Consider the following 22,047-nt stretch of genomic DNA (forward strand, 5'->3'; position numbering starts at 1 on the left):
GAAATATCTCTTCACTCTGCACACGTTAGCGGACAAAGTTGTCCTTGACCATTAAAACTGATGACGTCACAAGCGGAAGAAGGGACGTGGATCCGCACGGGCGGTTACGGGCGGTTCAGGGGCGAATGGGTTAAGCAGCCGCCCTCTATTAAGCGGCCAGTAATCAAAGTCACGAAATCATTCTAGAAAAGAATGGGAAATTAAACCTCTATTATACGGCAGCCACCTCTATTAAGGAACCACGGCCACTTCTTGGCCTCCCTAACGAGAGTTCTCCCATTGTTGTCACCTCTATTAAGTGGCCATCAAGTGCTTGATACACTAAGTTTGGTATCATTTCAAGAATGTGATAAAGGAAAATACAGTCCGAGATAGGTGACAACCGATTTCTGGACCAGCAATGCTGCTCCCATCGCATAATTATTTCAAAATAAAGTGATTTCTCTACTAATAATTTTGCTAATTTATGACGAACCTCTCTTGAGCACCGACAAGTAGCCGTTAAATGGAGGTTGGCTACCTCAAGAGTGCTTCTTAATGGAGGTTCAACTGTACTTTCAAACATGCCTACGGTGTGAAAAGTTCAAAACGAAAGAAAATGAACAAACAACATTATTACAAAGAGTTTTTGGGGTTCTCTCTTTGGGCTACTTACTTATGATTATTGACACAGGAATGCCACAAGTAATGAAGCCTCACAGGACACCCATTGACTTACCTCAGGTGAATAAATTGCTGTTTAGTACATGAATAAGAGGTCTAGCTTAAGCCAGATTCAACAATGGGTTGATTATTGCTGAGAATGCTTAGCATATTAATTTTAACGTAGGTAGCATTCATATCTAGCCCCCAAACTTTACAACTGATATGTAAAAACTATGACACAAATAGAGTAAGAGCAAATTTTATTCAATCTACTGTTGTTTTTTTGGGTGGCAGTTGTTCAATCAGCAAAAAGAGGATGACAAAATAGACAATTATGCAGGTGAACTTTCACGACAGTCTGACAAGAATGTTGCAAAAAAGCAATCTGGTTCTTCAGAAGAAGTAAAGTCAAAATCAAGATGGCAGTGGTCAGTTTAGTTGTCAGCTTCAGCATCATTCTTAGTTTCTGCTGCAACCGCATCACTTGCTTTATTTGATGCCTGTAGAACAGAATAAAAATAATTCATTTTAAATTAATCATTATTTTTCTCTGTCACTGATTAGCATAAATTCTCCAGGCTAATTTTTTTGTAACTATCCACTGCAGCTGACAATGGAAGATAAACATTAATTTTAAGTAAAATTATGAAACAACGTTACTGAATTTGGCTTTCAAAATTTACCCTGTAATATGAAGAATGATGTCAGGCACAGGAACTTAGGAGGGGTGTTACCCGCCAAAACTGCCTCACTGTTCTACATTATCACACTCAGCTAACCTCGGATATTATTATTAAATATTTATCATTGTTATAACAGACTCTAAGAGCTGAATCAATGTAAAAATCAATTTGAGCACCTCATTGGTTAAGTCATGTTCATGAAAAAAAAAAAAAAAAAAAAAAAAAAATTAAGCCAGTAATTATAACTTGACTTATGCAATGAATTCTAAAACTCAGTCACTCTGCATGTGCACAGAATGCACTTATGACTCTCAAACTCTTTAAACATTCCTTTTCTTACCTTCTTTTTCTTCTTCTTTTGTGTTTTTCGACTTGCTGATGTTGCAAGGATACCCTGGAAATTATAGTCGAAGACCAAAGCAAAAATTTTTAATAACATCTTGATAACATCTAAACCATCAGACCAAGCTATTCCATACTGCTGCTCTTACAACACTACAACCCTAACTATTTCCCGGTCCCTTATTATGTTTTTTGCAATTAATGGTGTAATGTTGATTATAACAGGTCCAGTTCAATGCTTCAAATTGAGTCCAAGGCACAAGATTATAAATGGTTCAGCCAATTCCTAGGCAGCGCAGCTTCATTTGTACTCTGACTGCAAAGTCTGAAATAGTTCACGGTTGTTGTAATAGGCTGATCTTAGAAGATGTCATTATATTGTAGGTGGGGTTAGGCTGCTTGTACTTTCTTTCCACATAGTAACCTGCCCTGGCAAGCTGTTGTGTTGGGCTGGATGGAAGATGCGCATTTCAGGAAATTTATTCCTTGATTTAATTAAGCCAACTCTGGGCTGGATCCTGATTGGAAAGTGGGTTCTGTTAAATTACTTTTCTAAATAAGACTAAGGTAGGAAGCATTAGACACCTTTTAAGAAAACTCATTAACTGGAGGGGGAGGGGTGACACTGTTTAACAGAACTAATGAAGATAATTTGCACAAAAAGTGAAGCACTACTTTTATTTCTGACAACAAATTATATTGTTCTCTTCATTCTCATTAATATAAACTTTGTTTAATTTGGTAGAGACGATAGAAAGAACTAAGTGCATAAATTCAGGTTTGTGTAAAATTTGGATGATCACTAATGTATGCGTCAAAATATTACCTTGATTTCCTCATCTTGTATTGAATACTCTGACTGAATTATTTCTGGATCAAATGGCCCTTGTGTTATCCTAGAGAAAACAGTTGCATGGTGTAAATTATGGCAGTTTGTCAATTTTGTTTAGTTTTGCCAAAAATTGGCCACAACTCCAGTGTATTACTAGCTACGGAAATTACCATTAGCAAAGAAATAATTTAAGTGACAAAATCGCAGGTAACTCCTTGTAATTCAAAGTCAGAGATGGCAGGGACTGATTAAGTTTGAAGAAATGCTAACCTGGGCCCAGTTCCTAAAAGGCCGATTAGCACTAATCCAGGATTAAAATCTTGTTCCATTTTTGTATTTTACCTTCCTATGAATTGCTCAGAGTCACATTTTGTGCTATCATTACTGTATTTTGGAGTAAAGCCCAAACAGTATTTTGTAAGCTTGAGTTACATGTTCTTATACAAGAAAACCCTTGCTTAAAATTTTGCTTAATCCTGGGTTAAACAAGGAACCAGGCCCTAGAGAATGGACCAGCCTGATCTGTTCTCCACCCAGGAGGGCCCCCCTTCTGGTTCCCCTTAGTTCCTTGAGATGAGGGGATATGGGACTCCTGCGCCCCCTCCCCCACCCTGGAGACTGATCAGGACTCCTGTCCAGGGTGGTTACCCGCGGTACCACTTGATCTTGACTTCCCCCAGGATGGCTTCTCTCCTGGTTCCCTTACCCCAAGATTAGAGTGTTTCCCTGCCACCAAAATTTGGCCCATTACTTTCTTGAGGTGTTTTCTGTTTGGTACACTGCATAGAGCAATGCAAAACCACCCACTCATCAGCAAAGTCTATTAACCTGTTAATCTTTCATATTGTCCACCTGTGCCTTTTTTGTTAGCCTGCATAGCAGGTGCCAGTAATTATTTTATTCAGGCTGCGAGAGGGGAACACACAAAGGGGCACCCTCTCCTTTTCTCCTCTCGCGCATCCTCGAGATTTGTTCCTTTGCCCTAAAAAAACTGGCGCCTGAACAGGTGACTTTTTTGTCTTTCCTTTTCTTTTTAATTTTTCCTTGATGGTTTTATGCAGTTTTTTTTTTTAATGTCAAGATAGCCGGTTTCAAAATAATGTCCAGCAATGGTTAAATCACAGGACCACTTACAGGGCAACTACAAAGTAATGACAAACTCTTATTCACCTGCTTGTGCCATTGGGCATTAGTAACAGTGTGAATTTAAACTGTGCTACATATTCACCTGAAAAGAGAAAAATGTCAATGATCACGAAGAGAAGAGTATTATGAAAAGATGACAGCGATGGCAACTGGGACTTAAAAAAAGCAAAACAAAAACTCTGCATGTGCTTCACACTTATATTTATATGCAATCTCTGGAGAACTAAGACATGAAATGGCCAAATCTTAAGTTAACTTGAGAAAAGGAACAGCAAGGCAATCAATATCTACTATCTCTGTCTGAACTTGGGTTATGTTCCCTCCCTTCAGTCCAAGTTTAAAATCCCTTCTTGGCTGCAATAATGTGCAAGCTTAAAGTTTAAGCCCAGAACTAACCTTCTTTTTCCCAAAGGACATTAAAGGGTTCTACAAGACCGTGCTGCCTGCACTCCACTACACCCATTTTTGCCTTCTTCTCATCTTCAAATGCTCTGTTGAAAGATTACAAATAATAAGAAAGTGGGTGGGGTACTATGGGAAGATGCCTTTTCCCTCTTTCCATTGTTGCCTAGGTGCTTGCTATACACAGGCGCTTAACCACGCAGGCACACAGGCTGGGATACACAGGCACTACTTCACATTATTTTGAATACCCCAAAAAACTCTAATCAAATCAAGCCACCCAAAGAAATTCCAGTATCTAAAATTTCAAACCCCAAAGAATCCTTTGATCATCCTGGTCAATTGAAATCAGGAGTCAAAATCAGAAAAAGCAGGATGGGAACCAGAAACAAGCAACAGAATACTTACCGAAGTGTAAAAGGCATACTGGTAAATTTGTTACACACATCACTAAAGAAAACTGCAACAAAAAGATGTCGTTTAAGAATAGTTCCAAATAGTTTATGAAACTGTGCCTCAAAGCCAGTTGGGGTTTTAGCCAGGTGACTTATCCCAGTTTCCAAAGCATGAAGCAGCTAGAAATATTTCTACTCCCCGCTGCAGAATGGCATGCTAATCCATAGCAGGGTTCACCTCAGCATTTGCTGGTACCCATTCAAACACCCAGGTGGAGCAAGGCACTTTGGGAGTAAAGTGTCTTGACCAAGAATACAACATAGTGACCCCAGCCTGCAGGGATGAGCCTGGACATCATACTCAAATACAACTAAGCTAAGTGCAGAAAGCACAGGGTACAGCTTGGGGGAAGTCATATGTAGGTGAAAGAAGTGTGACAGCGAAGACTCCAATTGTGGCTGGAGATATATAGTAACACTGTGTGTATGGGAGAGAGGGAGGTCAATGAGGAGTCCAAAGCAATAATCATTAGAGACTTGTCCAAGAAAATATTACTTTCAAAAACCATATGTAAATTAAATGATCTATGTGAAATTAAAATGGTTTTTGCTAGCCTCGTTTTTCCCTATGCTATAGTCCTGGCAAGAAAGAATGCCTTGGTTGAGGGGCTTAACATTCATGTACGTGCTAAATGTAATCCATGGATGGTAAATTTTCCAGGACAACTCACACATTTAAGCATTTACATTGTACAGTAACCCACATAGGATTAGAGCCGACTGGGCTTCAAAATTAATAGTATAGTACTTTAGTTACCCGGTATTATACATTTTTTTAAAGTCTGCATACCTCTAGATGCCTTCATTTTCAAGCTGTATGCATTTTCAGTTTTCTTGTAAACTGTTGTTCGGGTGTCTTTATCTTTAGTCTTCCCATCTCCTGTGCTGACAAGGATGTCGACTGCAAACACATCATGTACAGCGAACTCACATTTGGGATGGTCCTTCCTGTCAAAACAACACAACTCTAATTACTTACATTCTGTCGAAATGGCCAGGCAAAAATAGGTAAAAAAAAGACAGACAAAAACATTGAACTAAAATCTTAATTCAACTGGAAATCTGCTGCAAACCCTTTTTAACAAGAACAAAGCCTAGTAAAACCCAGTGCAGTGGAATCTCACCAAGATAGTTCAACTTGTTTTTTGATTGGCAAAAATCGAAGTCTTAGGGGAAACAGTTTACAGACAAATATTGTGTGAAATTGACTTCAGCTGCTCACTTTTAAAAGATATTAATAGCAGATATATTCTATAGACTACAAAAAAGGCATTTTTATCTCAAAATTGGTTTCGCAAGGTATAAAGTGCCAGCAAGAGGTTCTTGCATGAGGTGTGGAGGCTTCAGCTAGACACCCATATTTTTTTTTAGTCTGTTCCATTTCTTTTGCATCCCTCCATAGTCTTACTCTCTGTTTTCACCTTCCCTCCACACTTCTTATTGTTTTGACTGCTTGTGTTCTTGACGTATGCAAGACATGGGCTGTTTGCAGTCTTATATTGATCAAAAAGTTCTGTCCATATAAAGCATCCTGTGGCCCCTTCTCTTCTAGTTTTCAAACATAAACTATTTTCTATAAAAGAAGCTGCTTCCCTCCTCAAAAAGCAAAATTTGTGGATAAAATAATGACCAAAGTGACATGGACAGTAATGTTACCCTTTAGAAAATGGATTACCTGAGTTGCTCTGATGGATTGAGAATAATTTGTTTTTCTCCATCTATAATGTTTCGTTTCAGTTGATGCGATAACATACCTTGCAAAATAAAACTAAATTAATATTCACAAAATATTATTCAATGAAATTGATGAATAGCACTTTAACAGAGTACTGCGACTACACAAGAACCAAAACTAGACAGATATGGTAACTGAAGTTGGAACAAGACTGCTCCATGAGAGGCGTAAAAAGCCATTTACGTTTATATCTTGTGATTACCACTGTCTCTCGACTGAGACATGGAATTATCAGCTGCCAAAAATTTGAAACAATCTCTTGTGCTTGTTACACTTGTGCAGTGACTTCATGTACCACAGACACAGTAGCTGTCACAGATATTTCAAGTTACCAGATAATTAGTAGGTAGGGAATTCAACAAATAAAAGAAGAGTTTAGTTTCTAGAGGAAGTATGCTGTTGCATTAATGCCAGAGTGAAATACAAAGATTTGGTATAAGGCAGATTGGCCACCATAGAGGGCTAGAGTAGCCCATTAAGACCTAGCTCTAACAGAGATCTTGCTTGCACTAATGAAGGGCTAGTGTTCAAAACCTCAGCTTCTCTATCTTCCTACAATGACCAATCTACCCTATTAACTCAGTTGTATAAGCAAATTGGGAAATTGAACATCTCTTTCCCTCTTTTCCCCTATAAAAACAGCCAATGGGCGATGCTCATAGTGAGCTGGGGAAATCCCTGGCAATTTCATGACATCCCTGTCACCTGAATGTGTAATTTACAAAGGCTGATTTTTTTTTTTTACTAATAATAACAACCAAGAATACTTAATAGTACCTTCAACAGGCTTGCATTGAAATGCCTCTGCTACTTTTTGTATTTGATCTGTTACTGTATAGTTCTGCAACAATAATGTAACATCGTGTCAAGCTGCAATTTCTTATTTTAAAAAAATGAAAAAAATATGTTAAAGAATCAATACCACATGACCTAGAAAAAACATGAACACCAGAGGATGGTACACACTGATTTGAAGGTTAGATCTTCCTTGTACCATGTAAAATCATAAAAATCTCACAACAAATTCCAGATATAAGAATCCCATCATATATGGTAATGTGCAGTACCTGTTTAGTACCCTGTGCAGCCACCTTTTGAATGATGCATAGGGTCGATTCATTTGTGGCATATGCACAGGGTACCCAGCCTAAGATTACAATACTGGTGCTGTTACTTCAAAAAAGATACAACCAAACCTTTATTATAATGAGATGATGCCTTACCTCATTACCTGCCTTGACGAGTCTTTGAGCTACTTCAGAAGCTAAGTATGCTGCTTGAATCACATCAGCTTTGCGACCTGTCACTTTATTGTCCTGTGAAACATTATTATATTATAAAATGTTTATGGTGTCAATGAAGTGTTAATACTACATATGGGGGTTGGATTCACCACTTTCACTGGAAGTGTGTTGGAAAAGCACCAGGACCTTTTAGGTGAGCTGAGCTGAATATGACAGGAAACAACCTTTGTCTGCTGCATAGGAAACCAAAGAATGTCAAAAACTTTTCACCCATCACTGCCATATTAGACTGTCTGGAAGGATGGCAAGACTTGACTGGATAGGGAAGGGGAAGATATGTCCTCTCCTGAGAGTACCCTAGTCACATAATCCAAGAAAGTAGATCAACAATCAAATGGGATTACCCCAGGATTTTCAGCGCTGTGCTCAACTTCCGCCCCCCCCCCCCCCCCCTCCACCATCACAAACCACGGAAATTAGCTATGTAGCATTTTCAGCTTACTTTTGATGCTCCCACAACAATTGTATGTCCAATTACTGCAATATATCCATCAATATGAACACCAAAGTCTCTGAAAGAAGAGAAGGAAAATAATAAACTTCACAGCATGAAGCAAAAAGTTCTTTGTCCATCATTACCCTCTGATTATTTCAGTAGACTATCCCATAAAAAGTTTTGTCATAATAATCTGCTGACCCTCTCCTCCACCCATGCAGTGGACTTGAAAAAAGGCCTGACCAGTTCAGCCTGCGAAAACAGCCTTGCTCCTCACCACTGACTGGGGATGTCTGCCCCTTAGCCACTGAAATTCCATACTGGTGACTTAAATCAATGTTTCCATAATAAATCTGGTAGCTTGGGGGTTCCAAATGTAAATTTGTTCTGTTTTATGTTTCCCCAGTTGATTATGGTAGAGTTTTGTGTTCTTCTACAAACAAGCTCGAGGAAAACTCAAATGCTTCATCTAAAGAAATATATATATTCCTCAAATATTGACTGTATTGTCGTAGATTCATGGCATTTACATTAACCTTTGTGACCTTTTGTCTTTTGTTTGCCATTCATAAACAGTAGCTATGCCGTAACTACTACATCAACCAATCAGAGCTCCTGAGCAGACTCTGGACAGATTTTATGTCATTGGTACGGAATTTCTGTTACTGAGACACAGATGTCCCTCAGGCGAAGTATCCTTAGCAGCAAGGAGCGACGAGAGACAGCTGTTTTTGTAGGATACATCCAGTTGTCTGGGACAAGACAGTGGATTTCCTGCTGGGTGAGTAATTTTCCTTGCCCACTTGTCCAATGGGCAAGGGCCCAGGCAAAGGCATGGACATAAAAAAAAAACATAAATAAACTTATGAAAAATTGTAATTGACCCAGGAACGCAAAATTTGAGGGCAACTAGTTTAAAGGACCTGGTGGTATTCAAAAGCCCTGCACCCATCATTCAAGTAACTCTGCCAAGAATTTGACACCAAAAAGAAGATCTAATATTTATCTATCAGGGGGCAAAGAAAGTCAGTTTTACAGTTTGCCATTTAAGCAAGCTGTAGCTAGCATGCACTAGCTCAAAATTGATCTCAACTAGCCCCAAAAACTTTTTGATGAGCACGATTGATTCCACAGTTCTTACGTAATTTGAATTCCTCAAAAAACTTCACTTGCCTGTCAGAAAGTTAAGAACAGAATTCACTACCCCGATAGCAAAATCCACTAGTCCTGGGCTAACAGACACTACTTCCTTTCACGCCGTCGATTATAAAAAAGTTGCAAGGATTGTCTGTGTGGACACTTTATAATCCCCAGTTACATGAATTAACGATGAATAAATTGCCAATGTCTTACATCTTGACAAGGTCTCCATCCTGTAAAGTGATATCCGGCTCACTCATAAGAGGTGAAAAATGACAAACACAGTTGTTTACTGAGATGCATGTTGGGAATGCAATACCTTTAAAAAGATAAAAAGGGAGAACCATCAGCACAAAGATATAACCAATACTGAAAGAAAATTTCATTTAAATGGCCGCAGCATAGCATTTCAACCAACTGACATCAAGAGGTGAGAGAAATTTGCAAACCCTAATTAGACACCTCCAAAGTTGAATGGCTGGGTAGAAGATGGGCCCAAGGCTTCTTCAAAATTTGATTAGTACTGATCTAAAGACAAATCCTTCCCTTGTTTCACAAGAAAACATAAAAGAACTTGGAAGGAGAATGCCAATAATTATCAGCAGTCACTTTGGGCTATTTTCCTGGCACCCCTTCATTATTGACTCCAAAAGAGAGAGAAAGAAGATCAAGATAAAAAGTCGCCACTTTACCTTTCTTGAGTTCTTTTTCTTTTTTATACACTTTACCAGTTTCTTCATCGATAAGGTTATCTCCTAACTGACAAAGGGTTCGTGCTGTAGTTTCTGCAGTTGCAGCCTCTATGATTTTCTTAAGTATACCTTTTATACAACACACAAAAAAATAATCCATGGTAAGGCCAAGTCTACAAAACTGCCTAGCCTCAGAAATTTCTAATTTCATGCATGCTGGCTGCTTGGACGTGAATAGCAAATGGCTAATCATCTCTGAGCAAACCAATTGCCAATCACTGTGCATGAAAAGCTTAATAATACACTATTGCCAAAAAAGAGAATGGTTGTTCATTGGAGAAGTGAGCAGCCATGAAATTAAGACAAAGGTTTTCACTTGAATAGTTATAGTTTATCCACTTACTAAAAAAAGTTAACCATCTTATATAGCATAATAACCAGTATCACAGGAAAAATACTGCCCAGCCAGTCTGCAAAGTGTATAACAAGTACAAGGCTTGTTTTTTGCTAAAACGTTTGTTGTGCTCGAGATCTCATTGAAAACTGCCATACTCTCCAGACTAGTTGCTCAGCATTTTATATTTTAATGGTTGCACTTTATCATATTGGACTCATTGCTGTATTGAAATCCATATTTTCTTCTTTTTAGTTATTCTGGGCATAACAGTTTTAGACCTTGTCACGGTTTTCGACGCCATCTTCACGAGTAGGCAAATGTGTGAGAAATTACAGTGTTTGTGTGAGAATCTAATGTTGAATAATTTCCACAAAATGGCTATTCTGAAAAAAATATCAATTGTAAACTAAAGCTACAAAGCAAAGGATTGTTCTAAACAACTTTGGGGGTGTACCTGTTCTTAAATTTCTCTAGAGGCTTGGTTTAGATTTTCCATATATTTGTCTGTAATTTTCCTGGGACTTTCTTACAGACAAATGTATAGATAATTTTAAAAAGTGGTTCAGGGTCTTCTAGTGCATGTAACGCCCTTGATTTTTTTCAGTTCAATCCTTAGGGGCGAAGCTTTAGTATACAAATCATATTTTTTCAGAAGAGCTATTTTACGGAAATTATTCGACATTAGATTCTCATACAAACACTGCAATTTCTCACGCGTTTGTCTACTCGTCAAGATGGCATTGAAAACCGTGACAAGGTTTATTTATGCTGAATTTCGAGCTTGCCATTAACAAAATGTAAAGAAGACACATCTGTTGTTCTCTCATCCACAATAATTGAATATGGAAGATTTGAGACTCATTTGCAGTTTTAGATCGAAGCAAAGCCTCCTCTTAACCACAGCTTCATATAAAAGATTATAAAACTCATTGGTGACATTAATTCCCTACATGATATGAGAGGTACCTGTCAGAAGCTATTACTTAATTATGATATACTTAATTAAAGTAAGAATATCCAAACATGATTGAAGCTCGATTTCTATAATTTGAAATGACAAGGAAAAAAGGTTATCAAATTATAACGAGATGAGAGTACGAGAGGACATCCGTGACGAGGTTATATCAAATGTACAACGTTTGTACATGGTTTAACGGTAAAATTTTACTCAAGCTTTGTAGCCATTTTTTTTTTCCAACGCGACAAGCTTAAAGTACAAGGAGTGGAGGGAAATTAGGTTACACCAACGGATGAAGGGAATAGAGTAACAGATAAATGAGCATAGAATGTTAGATTTTCTGGTCCGACAAAACAAGAGGAAGTTTGTAGAGCGAACACGCCGGTACGAGCTGACATCATATTTGGAATATTCAATCAATAAGACACTAAAAACTTGACACCACACTTACGGTTTGCCATATCGCCGGCCATCTTGTATTTCGTAACAACGACATCCTCGGCAATAGTAGGATCTTCTTCTTCGCCCGAATCGCTTCCTTTATCTGCCATTTTACTGAAAAAAATGTTTTTCCAATCGCAATGAAAACCTTCGAAGATGGCGGCCTTGCACGTGGGAGAATGGAATAAGTGGTACCCAGGATGCCGTGATGCCGTGCTCAATTTGGCGGGTATTTTTTCCTTACCCCTCTCTAGATGGTAACGCAAAATCCAACAGGGATAGGGAAGGGAAGATTGACTAGTTGGACAGTTAGTACTTCTTGTATGCCTAGGTGTATTGTCATAAATGTTACGTGGCCAGCAATTTTGTGGAGGGGGAGCATTCCCATAGAAACTTTTGAATAAATCTTGTTATAAACAGTAAAGTGACTTCAGCAGTGGAGATAACCATGATTAAAGCTGTTATACTCATTGGAGGTCCTATGAAAGGTAAATTATTGCTTTCTGTTGCAAGACACAAAAACTCTAGTTGGCTGCATACTCCGACATGCATGCAGCTTATTTTCAAATTTGTATTTTGAACTTCGTTCTTTCATCGTTATAGGGACAAGGTTCCGGCCTCTTTCTTTGGAATTGCCAAAACCATTGTTTCCTATCGGAGGATTTCCAGTCGTGTATCATCACATTGAAGCTTGCAGGAAGGTATAATCTTTTGGAATCTAGATGATTCAGCTGTTCTCATTAAAATACTATAGCTTTACTGCACTTATGAGAAATTTTCATAACTTAACGCTAAAGAGATCCGATAAATAAATCTTAAGCAAGCTGAACAAATTTTAAGTATTGATCGTCTGAATAGAATTCTAGATATTTAATTCTATGAGCAAAAACCAGTAAAAACAGCCGTTACGCATCGAAAAAAACCCCTGACCTTTGTCACGTTTTCTTCATTTCCAAACGAACTTTGGGATGTATCTTAGTATGGGGACAAGTCTGGTTCTTATATTTGTATTCTAAGCAGAGAATAAAAAAGTGAAGAGAAGGGAGCGTATGGCTGTAGAATTTACTGGAACACATGTTTTCTCTTACTATTGTTCAAATGCAGAATTTGACATTTCTACTCAACTATTGTAAGCTGTCATCCTATTTTCTTGTGAGGGAACTTGAACAAATTCAACAGTATCAGAAGGAAAAAAAGTACCAATAAATTTAATTCCCGTTCTTTATTTTAAACTTCACTGCAAATATTTATCTGAATATTCTAACTCGCTCAATTAATGCAGGTGGATTTTTCCTGAAGTTGAATATTTCCCAAGGAATTCCTAATAAAATAAAATTCAGGTAGAAAAGTAAGGCAATATTTGCTTGTTGTACATCATGTCACATCGTAAGAGATTTTCATGCCATAGCTGTGCAGAGCATTGCATAGAAAATGAGCCAAATAGCATGATGCATTAATTTTTCAGTTTTTATTTTAACTTACTAGACCTTTTGTTGGCATTTGTCTACTGACAGTTGGCCAACAGTATTTTATTAAAGGAGCTGTTTTTCATTTGATTTTCAATCTGACATGTTTTACAGATTCCAGACCTCAAAGAAATAATCTTGATTGGATTCTACCAGTCTAGTGAAAATTTGTCAAAGTTTATCACAAATGCCCAACAAGAATTTAATATTCCTATCAGGTATTCTACAATAAATTCTTGTACTCTTGAAAGTCATTATTATATTAATAATATAGTGACCTTTTTAAGGATTTGGCTCCAGATCTGCTTTTGATTGGAAATACTATCAATAGTAAAAATGATAAAGGCTGACGGCATTATTGACCTACATGTAAATGACTATTTCACCGCTTATTGTAATGGTTTTTTCAGCTCGTAGGGGCTTGAATAGACGTTTCCACCTCATTTTGTTTTAAATGTTGACATGAACTAGTTGGCATACAGTTCCTCAAAATGTGTAAACTTAACAAGTTTGAGGGTGATAAAGTGAAACCCAGTTAATACACACACTGAGGGGGCCATAGAATGTGTCCGTGTTAACAGGGTGTTTGTATTAAGTTGGGTTGAATTTAGAGAAAATGTGTGGCTTTTTTTTGACAGGGATAAATCAAACTATAAAAAATTGCATAAAAACTTTTCTTAAAAACATTTAAGAAGTTTTAATAAGTTAAAAAATACATGACGCTTTGACGTTACCGGACGTCATTATCAAGTGAAAAGAAAATGCAATGTGAATGTTCTATAAATACAAGAAAAACAATAGTTCATTAAAAGGAAAGTAACATATAAAAACATGTTACCAGTCAAACAAAGAGTTTTGCACTGATGGAGTTACTCTGAGTGTTAACTCTGGGTCCAAGTCACTTCTTTTTAATAAATCAAACTGTCTGTAATATTGAGGTGTCCGTATTAAGGGGTCGTCTGTAAAGCAGGGGTTTGACTGTATGTCAGAAGCTTATGAAGATGTAGCTTTGCAAATTTGCAAAATTTCACAGCCATTTGTATGGTGGGTGGTTCAAACTTTCCCCACCATTCAGACGTTGATAAGAATTTGTAATTTTGTAGAGCCCATCAAATTTCTTAAGTTTTCAACATACCAGAGACAAATGTACATTAGTGATAAAAGAGTAAAAATAAATGCAGTCCTTCCTTGTCAAAGTTACTGTTTTGATAGTTAGTCACTGTATAAATATTTTTACACAGATATCTACAAGAGTTCCAGCCACTTGGTACTGCAGGTGGTTTGTATCACTTTCGTGACCAAATATCCATGGGAAATCCAGATGCTTTTGTGGTCCTGAATGCAGACATCATGGGTGACTATCCTTTACAGGAGTTTGTTGAATTTCACCAGCAGCATTTGGGTGAACATTCAATCCTGGCTACAGAGGTAAGAATCTTGTTATCACAGTGAAAATTGTAATCATTTTGTTGTTACCGTGAAACCTGTGTTTGGCAGTGATTTTGTGACAAATAGTAATTGTTTTGGTGAGTCCTGGGACTCATCTTGAGTTTATGTTACTCTTAAGCCTATTTGATAGTGTAGAACTAATCCAGTACAGAAAAGTATCACTTATAATAGTAAATTATGTTTCTTTATCCCCCAGGCAAACAGAAAACAAGCTCATAACTTTGGTTGTTTAGTAGAAGACCCTGACACACACAAGGTTAGAATTAACATGAAGATTTTGCAGTACGACAAGTTAACTTGTTTCAAATTACTGTCTGATATGAAAATGCCTGTTACAGTGAGTCCCTGTAATGTGTTGCATGGAATTCGACTGATAATAATCTGTGCGCCATGAAGCAGGCACAAAATAACCCAGATTTTCAATGTATTCTATTTACAGTGTAGTACACACTGAGGGACACATTGCAGGAAATCTTTGCAATATGTCCCCCTATGTGTCCTAACCTTTATATTAAAAATATATTACAGTCGAACCTCCTGTAAGTGACCACCCAAAATGCAAAGACTGAGTGGCCGCTTACAAGAATTGAACCACAGGGGTCTCTTCTGAGAAGAGGTCCAGACACATCTACTTTATGAAAGATCTTTATTGCATACAATGTCTAAGTTATGCCATGTGTAGTTCCATGTTGTCACTAAAGTTCTTCACGCATTCTTAATAGCATAGTGCACACAACGAACATAGAGATCAAAGAAAGCGTCAAGTGGTCGCTTACAAGAGGTTAAAAAACAGGGGAAAGTCATTAACTGTCAGGCACAAAAAGTGTTCGTGGTTGCTTCCATGACTGAGGAGGTGGTTGTTTACTAGAGGTTCCAACTGTAATGCTTTGACTAGGAAAAATTTGGTGTTTTGGATTGGCGGTCGCTTATGGGAGGTGTTCACTTACAAGAGGTGGTCGCACATGGAGTTTCGACTGTATTATTATAATTATTATTATTTTCTGTGCTACAGCACATGTGATAAAAGATTCATTACCACATTCACCTTCAGCAAGCTTTGTTACTTGAGGGAGAAATCAATAAAATAGGTCTTTTGCATTAGTTGATCATGTGATCAACTTTCTGTAAACATGAAAACAGTTCACTTTTGAGAAATTTTGTTAGCAGAAACTGAAAGAGCATAATTATTAAAATTAGGTAATCGTAAATTTTCAGCCATATATCTCAAAAATAACGATTACAATGGCTGCTGAAAAATAGAAGAATTTGTATGGGAAAAACAACTCTTGCCACCCAATCACGCTTGAGTAGTTTTCCAAACAAATCCTTGTAAATTTCAAAATGTTCAAACATTACTGTCGTTAAATATTTTCTGAAGCATTTTGGGACTCAAATCTCCATTTTATTCATAATAGGCACTTTGAGCGCTTAAATGCAGAAGGGCAAGATTTAATGACAGTTTAAACATTTCAAATTATTTTTGAAATGACCAGTGTAACATATTCATGTATAACATTTATATAAATTATTTCATTATTGTTATTTTTCAGGTGTTGCATTATGTTGAAAAGCCAGAAACTTTTGTTAGTGAAGTCATAAACTGTGGTATTTACATCTTCTCACCAGCTAGCTTGTTCAAACTCATGGGAGAAGTACTTCATAAGAATTACCAGAAAATGAGGTACTAGTTTATGATTCTATTCTAGTTATAGCTACGGCTACATGTTGTAAGTGCCTACGAGCCAAGATTTTACCTATACGCACACACTCTTCAATTTGTTTAGAAATGTCATGAATTACCATAATTTACAAGAATTCAGGCTGCAGGTTAGTCATGTGTCCATCAACTTTCCTTAGACAGGGTGTCTAGGTTTTGATGCCTGCATAGGGAATATCTGGTGAATTTCAAAATGAAATTCAGGTCAAAATGGTTTCAAACTACAGCTGTCCTAGTTTAATTCAGCACAGAATCCTTATTCTAAAATAAGTTTTTTTGTTGCAGTGTTGAACCATTTGCTGGTAATGTCGAGTCAATCAGGATGGGCGAGGATGTTCTTGCCAGTTTAGCAAATTCAGGGACCCTGAATGCATTTAAAACAAGTAACTTTTGGACTAGCATCAAAAGTGCAGGGTAATGATCTTTTCTTGATTTCTTCACACTGAAACTTTTAGTTTCACTAAAAGAAACTTGAATTATTAGAGATATATGCCTGTGTTAATCTTTAACATGGAGGTGAAGGCCCCAAATGGGGGAGGTAACCTGCTCAGGTGGGGTGAAAAAAATAACCTATGGTATAACATGCAATCAGTGAATCTTAAAACCTCACCATCCTGGGGTGCACTTTCTCAAGATTAGGAAGCTTAAGCAATGGCGATGGCAACAGCAACGACAACATCAAAAAAGCAATAGGTTTGATTAACAAAACAACAGCTCTGCAAGTGCATCACCCTCTTTTGTACATTAATTTGCCGTTTGTTGCACGACTACGGTGTGAAAAATCTTGAACACAAGATGACCCTCTTTTTCTTTTCCTGAACTTTGATACTGTCCTTTAGAATTCAACTCCCGAAAGATTGAACAGCATTTGATGAAATCAACAAGATGTGATAAGTGCAATAAACTTTGCAGCAGCATGAACACACTTTTAATTTTGAGTAACATTTTTGTAGCTGCAGCTGTCGTCGTTGCTGAAGTTCCCATTTGTTAACCCTAAATATGAATAACTGTCTTACCCCAAAAAATCTGAAAATGTGTGACCCCATTCTAGTAACTCTTGAAAATGCGACCCCATTATAGTCAATACAGTTGTGAAAATACGACCCCATCCAGCGGCACATCCCCATTAGCCCCTTATAAGGAAGTACCCCCCCCCCCCCCCCCCTCACAGGGAATATAGAAGAATGCCAAATGATGTTTAAGCACCGGCTACCTTTGTGTCATCAGAGAGGCATCCTCCTGAGTTTAACTGTAAGTTTTAGTTACTCTCAGTCTTAATGTGCTGTTGAGGTATATAGAAGATAAAATAACATGCTTTTTTTTTGTTTTTAACAGGTCTGCAATTTACGCAAATAGAAATGTTCTTTCTTTGTATCACAAGACCCACCCAGATCTCCTGGCACAAAATGGAAAGGACAAACCTCATATAATAGGTATAACTTGAGCTTTTCCCTCATTTGTAAAAGCAGAATTCGTAAAAAACTAATGATGTAAGCTCAGTGATAGATGATGGGTGTATAAAAGGGCCGTTCTCTCTGTTCATCATAATCATCTGTCTGTCTGTCTGTCTATCTATCTATCTCTATCTATCAAAGTATCTATCTATCTATCCGTCCATCTGCCCGCCCTCCCCTCCATCTATCCATCCACTTCTGCCTTAAGATTATAGTTTGCTAAAAACTTGTCCAGTTAGATATTAATTTTTATGTGTAGAACATAAAAGATCATAAATGTTACTTGATATAATTTATTGTTTTTTTTTATTTTAAGGTGATGTGTACATTCATCCAAGTGCAGTTGTTCACCCAACAGCAGTGGTATGATTTCTTGTTGTACTAATAGCGAACATTACTCATGTACTGGAAGCCTGCGATTTCCAGGGGTTTTCATCACTGAACATGAACTAGACCCTAGATCAAAAATTAGTAGCCTGCGTGCAATGCCCCCTCCCCTAAAAAAAACTGTCGGGGAGGGAGACATCTGTGGAACACAACTAGCGTCTGCGCAACACAGATGTCTAGCTCTTTCCCTGAATTTTTTTGAGGGGAGGGGGCATCTGTACACAATTTATAGGTCAAGTAGTGCTCCCATCCAGTAGCAATTTGTGTACCTTAGCCATGAGCCCAATGCAAAAGCATGCAAAAGCACCTTTCACACTGATAAGAAGTGGAAATGGAGAGGGGAATGAAATAAACTGAATGCGAAAAATAAAATGGCTGCAAATCAAAAGCAATGGGGATGCTGATGGCGACAGCAATGATAAGGTCGAAAAAGCAATAGGTTTAGATTAGCAAAACAACAGTTTTGCTCATGTATCCAGCTTTTTGTTCATTTCTTTGCCATCACTGCACAACTACTACTTGAACTTCAATACAGTCCTTTAGAATTCAACCCAAAAAAGGTTTGCCAACATTTGACATTCTGAAAGAGATGAAATAAGCACAATAAAGTTTAAAGCAGTGCAAATTCAATTTTAAATGGACATTTTCCCAGCCATTGCCGTCGTTGGTGCTTAATCTCCCTAGTAACTTACTGCATTTAACTGCATGGAAATAGTTTAATCTTTCTGCTTCTAAATTTCTGAGTGCCTTAATGAGTGCCTTAGTGACTATTTTATTTTTGGTTAAAATAATGAGGAGACTGATGTAAGGTGCAAACCTGTTAACTTTACTGGTGCTGTTACTATTCTTTTCCAGCTTGGTCCCAATGTATCTGTTGGTAGCAATGTAGTAATAGGTGCTGGAGCCAGAGTCAGGGAGACAATCTTACTTGATGGAGCTGAACTCAAGGTATATTTTGTATTCATGGCTACAGCTAGGATATACAGAGGCGGCGGCCTTGTAAGGGTAAAATTCTGACAAGCGAGATCTCCTTGAAACAGTGAGATAAGAAACTCTGAGATAGAATGGTGAGAAATGACTTGAAGATGGGTTGAAAATGGGTGACAGCTAAGAGAACAGTCACAAATACAATAGTAAAATGCCGACAGTGACTTGGCATCCTCCTCAATTATACGCGAAACAGCTAGTTTTGAAATTCAGACTAGGGAAATATGCACATATGTAACCCCCTAAGAGGGCTTCATATATATGTAACCACACTCCTACCCTTCCCCTGCAGAAATTTTTAAGAGGGTCAGTTGAGGGGCACTCTTACTCTGAGGTTTTTAGAGGACAGTATAAAGCTAAAATTTCCAAGGGAGATGGAGGGGTGGGGTTAAGCTTGCCCTACCAACCCCTCCCCCCAAAAAATCTACAGGGAAGGTAGGATATAGTGCTTTTACTTGATTACAACCTTAACATGGGGTTTGGAAGTAACCTTGTTTGTAGAGCCATGGTTTGTACAATCTCAAATTTTAGTAGTTGTCTTGAAAAGTCCTTGAATTGACTTAAGGTCCTTGAAAAGTTCTTTATTAGATCTTGAAAAGTCTTTGAAATTCACTACCTTGTCTATGCCATACCATTTTCTGTAAAATTAGATTATTGTGTGGGGGAAAATTTGGCTCATCCTCATTGTAAGAACCTGCAAAACTCACAGGTAACGTACATAATTATGTAATTTAAACATTTTTGTGCATGAGCAATATTTTATTTCTGTTCCTTTATTTTAAATGCTATTTCTGTACCTCAGATGCAATTGCAAGTCATACCCAGTCATTTTGCAAAGTGTTGTTGAAGAAAGTAGTATAAAATAATGTGATCAACGATGGCCGAAGAAGTAAAAATCGTAAATGACTCCATTACGTGTTTTAGCCAATAGGGTGATCAAAAGGGGGTTAAAGAATGCTGATTTATTAAACAAATATTAGCCCTTGAAAACTGTTATTTGGCCTTGAAAAATCCTTGAAAAATCAGTGAAATTTGTTTGTCTGAAGTTGTACAAACCATGAGAGCTAAATCTTGTGATAACAGGGACTTCATTTAAGATTAATGCTCTCCTCAAACTTTGTGTTTAAAAGCTTGAGGTGGGAAGGCAGATTCAAGATATTTCATAGCATTCACATTATTTGACTTTTTTCTGTGTTTTCAGGATCATTGCTGCATTTTGTATAGCATCATAGGTTGGAATTGTTCCATAGGGGTGTGGTCACGAGTAGAGGGCAGTCGATGCGACCCAAATCCAAATGAAGAGTTTGCTAAGCCAGATGGAGAATCCCTATTTGGTAACAATGGCAAGTTAACTCCATCAATCACTATACTAGGTAAGAAACTTGCTCAAACTTTAGTTCTTTCTGTTTTCCCTCTGATTTTCCATTTTTTCCTATTTGCTACGTTTTTGTTCACTAAGTACAATAAATTGATGTTTCAAGTATTATGTGATCTTTTTGTTTTTTCATTTCCAGGTCGAAATGTAACGATACCAGGAGAGGTCATAGTTCTTAACTCGATCGTCCTGCCACACAAAGATCTTAGTCAAAGTTACAAAAATGAAATCATCTTGTAATAGGTAGCAGAAAAATAACGTAATATACACTATGTTAGGGTATAAGGCATTACTATTGCGAGCTGATTCTATTTTATAATAGTTAATGAAAGTGGCTTGTATTTATGTTGGAATCAGGGTCCTGCATCAGGGCTTTCATTTAGAGCTGGGGGCTAGGGGCTGGGAGCAAGGGATTTCCCCGGTCTACTATAATCATGACCCCTGGTTACATTGATAGGGAACAAATGGAATATAAAACCAAAAGAACTTCATAGTTCTTTAATTCCCCAGCTACTAATTGCCTATACCTGGTAACTAGAAATCGTAGTGACAGCCCTGTGCCTTTTTTAACTTCTAACCAGACTTCTTCAACTGTATATTTTTGCTCCACTAAGGAAGAGCATTTTTAAAAATAATTTAATGCTAACTGATTTTATGGGTGAAGAATTCATTATAATATGTATTTTCATAATATACTGAAAAATACAACCACAGGAAACTACTGCTGAACAGGTTATTTTTTAATGAACTCATCGTGACTTTTTTGCTGATTAAAACATCAAGGCCCAGTTCAAAGGCTTATTAGAACTAACCCAAGGTTACACTTTTAATCGAAAATAATGGGTTTACATTCTTATAGGCTGACCCTGTCTATAAGAAGAGATTCTGAAAGATTCTGTCATTTAGCCAGAGAGGCGCATGTACTTTAAAGTTCTTGCTAAGGTTGCATGAGAACAAGCTATTTTAATATTACATATGGCTAATGATGCGATAGATGAATGACCAACACAATCAATGCATGAGGCCTACAAACAACAGAGGTTTCTGACAGCTGCATGGTTTCAGTGGTAGCATGTAGCCCTTTTAATAACTTCTGTTTGGGGATTGACTCAACTAAAAACATAGGCAGCATACAAGAAAATTGTAGAATTCTAGAGAATGCCTTAAGAGTATAAACTGTCTTCTTCCTTTCTTTTGATAATATTAAATTGAATCACAGACTGTGCAACCATCCTAATTTTGCTTGAATATCCTGAATCCTGACCATATTATGCAATTGGGATAGGGAAAATCATGATTTTGAAATGAATTCGTATGATACTATACAAGAACACATACCGGTATCAGGGTATACGTAACAAAAACGGATACACCAAAAAACTTTTGAAACGCACAAAAATAAATAAAATCGAATACTCATACAAGAAGCCCCGCACAAAAAAATTTTGCATAAAAATCACAATTGATTTAGTGAGCTTTTGAGACAAAAATTTTGCTCTCAGAAAACTAGAAATGGCATCTTGAAGGACCAAGATTTCAAACTTTTCTGGGGGAGAATACCCCCAGACCCCCTTACGGCTCGCCCCTTCGGGGCTTGCATGAAA

The 22,047-nt window shown here is 37.4% G+C and overlaps 2 protein-coding genes across 2 annotated transcripts; one reads left to right on the top strand and one right to left on the bottom strand.

The window, feature by feature from the left end:
* Positions 1-888: 888 nt before the first annotated feature.
* On the bottom strand, positions 889-11,793 carry LOC140924103 (proliferation-associated protein 2G4-like). Its single transcript, XM_073374105.1, has 14 exons — positions 11,619-11,793; positions 9,813-9,941; positions 9,334-9,439; positions 7,987-8,056; positions 7,464-7,556; positions 7,018-7,081; positions 6,181-6,259; positions 5,296-5,453; positions 4,459-4,510; positions 4,045-4,139; positions 3,673-3,730; positions 2,497-2,566; positions 1,669-1,722; positions 889-1,145 (listed from the first exon to the last, which is right to left on the bottom strand). Exons 1-14 carry the CDS (start codon positions 11,716-11,718, stop codon positions 1,080-1,082), a joined length of 1,194 nt encoding a protein of 397 aa, XP_073230206.1. The 5' UTR covers positions 11,719-11,793; the 3' UTR covers positions 889-1,079.
* Positions 11,794-11,939: 146 nt separating this feature from the next.
* LOC140924528 (mannose-1-phosphate guanylyltransferase regulatory subunit alpha-A-like) lies at positions 11,940-20,827 on the top strand. The gene is made up of 12 exons (XM_073374547.1): positions 11,940-12,096; positions 12,212-12,309; positions 13,189-13,292; positions 14,316-14,502; positions 14,720-14,779; positions 16,074-16,204; positions 16,526-16,654; positions 17,576-17,673; positions 18,011-18,057; positions 18,937-19,029; positions 20,270-20,441; positions 20,583-20,827. The coding sequence occupies exons 1-12, from the start codon at positions 12,057-12,059 to the stop codon at positions 20,681-20,683; spliced, it is 1,260 nt and encodes a 419-aa protein (XP_073230648.1). The 5' UTR covers positions 11,940-12,056; the 3' UTR covers positions 20,684-20,827.
* Positions 20,828-22,047: the final 1,220 nt, after the last annotated feature.

Source organism: Porites lutea, chromosome 14, assembly GCF_958299795.1.
Source record: "Porites lutea chromosome 14, jaPorLute2.1, whole genome shotgun sequence".
NCBI lineage: Eukaryota > Metazoa > Cnidaria > Anthozoa > Scleractinia > Poritidae > Porites > Porites lutea.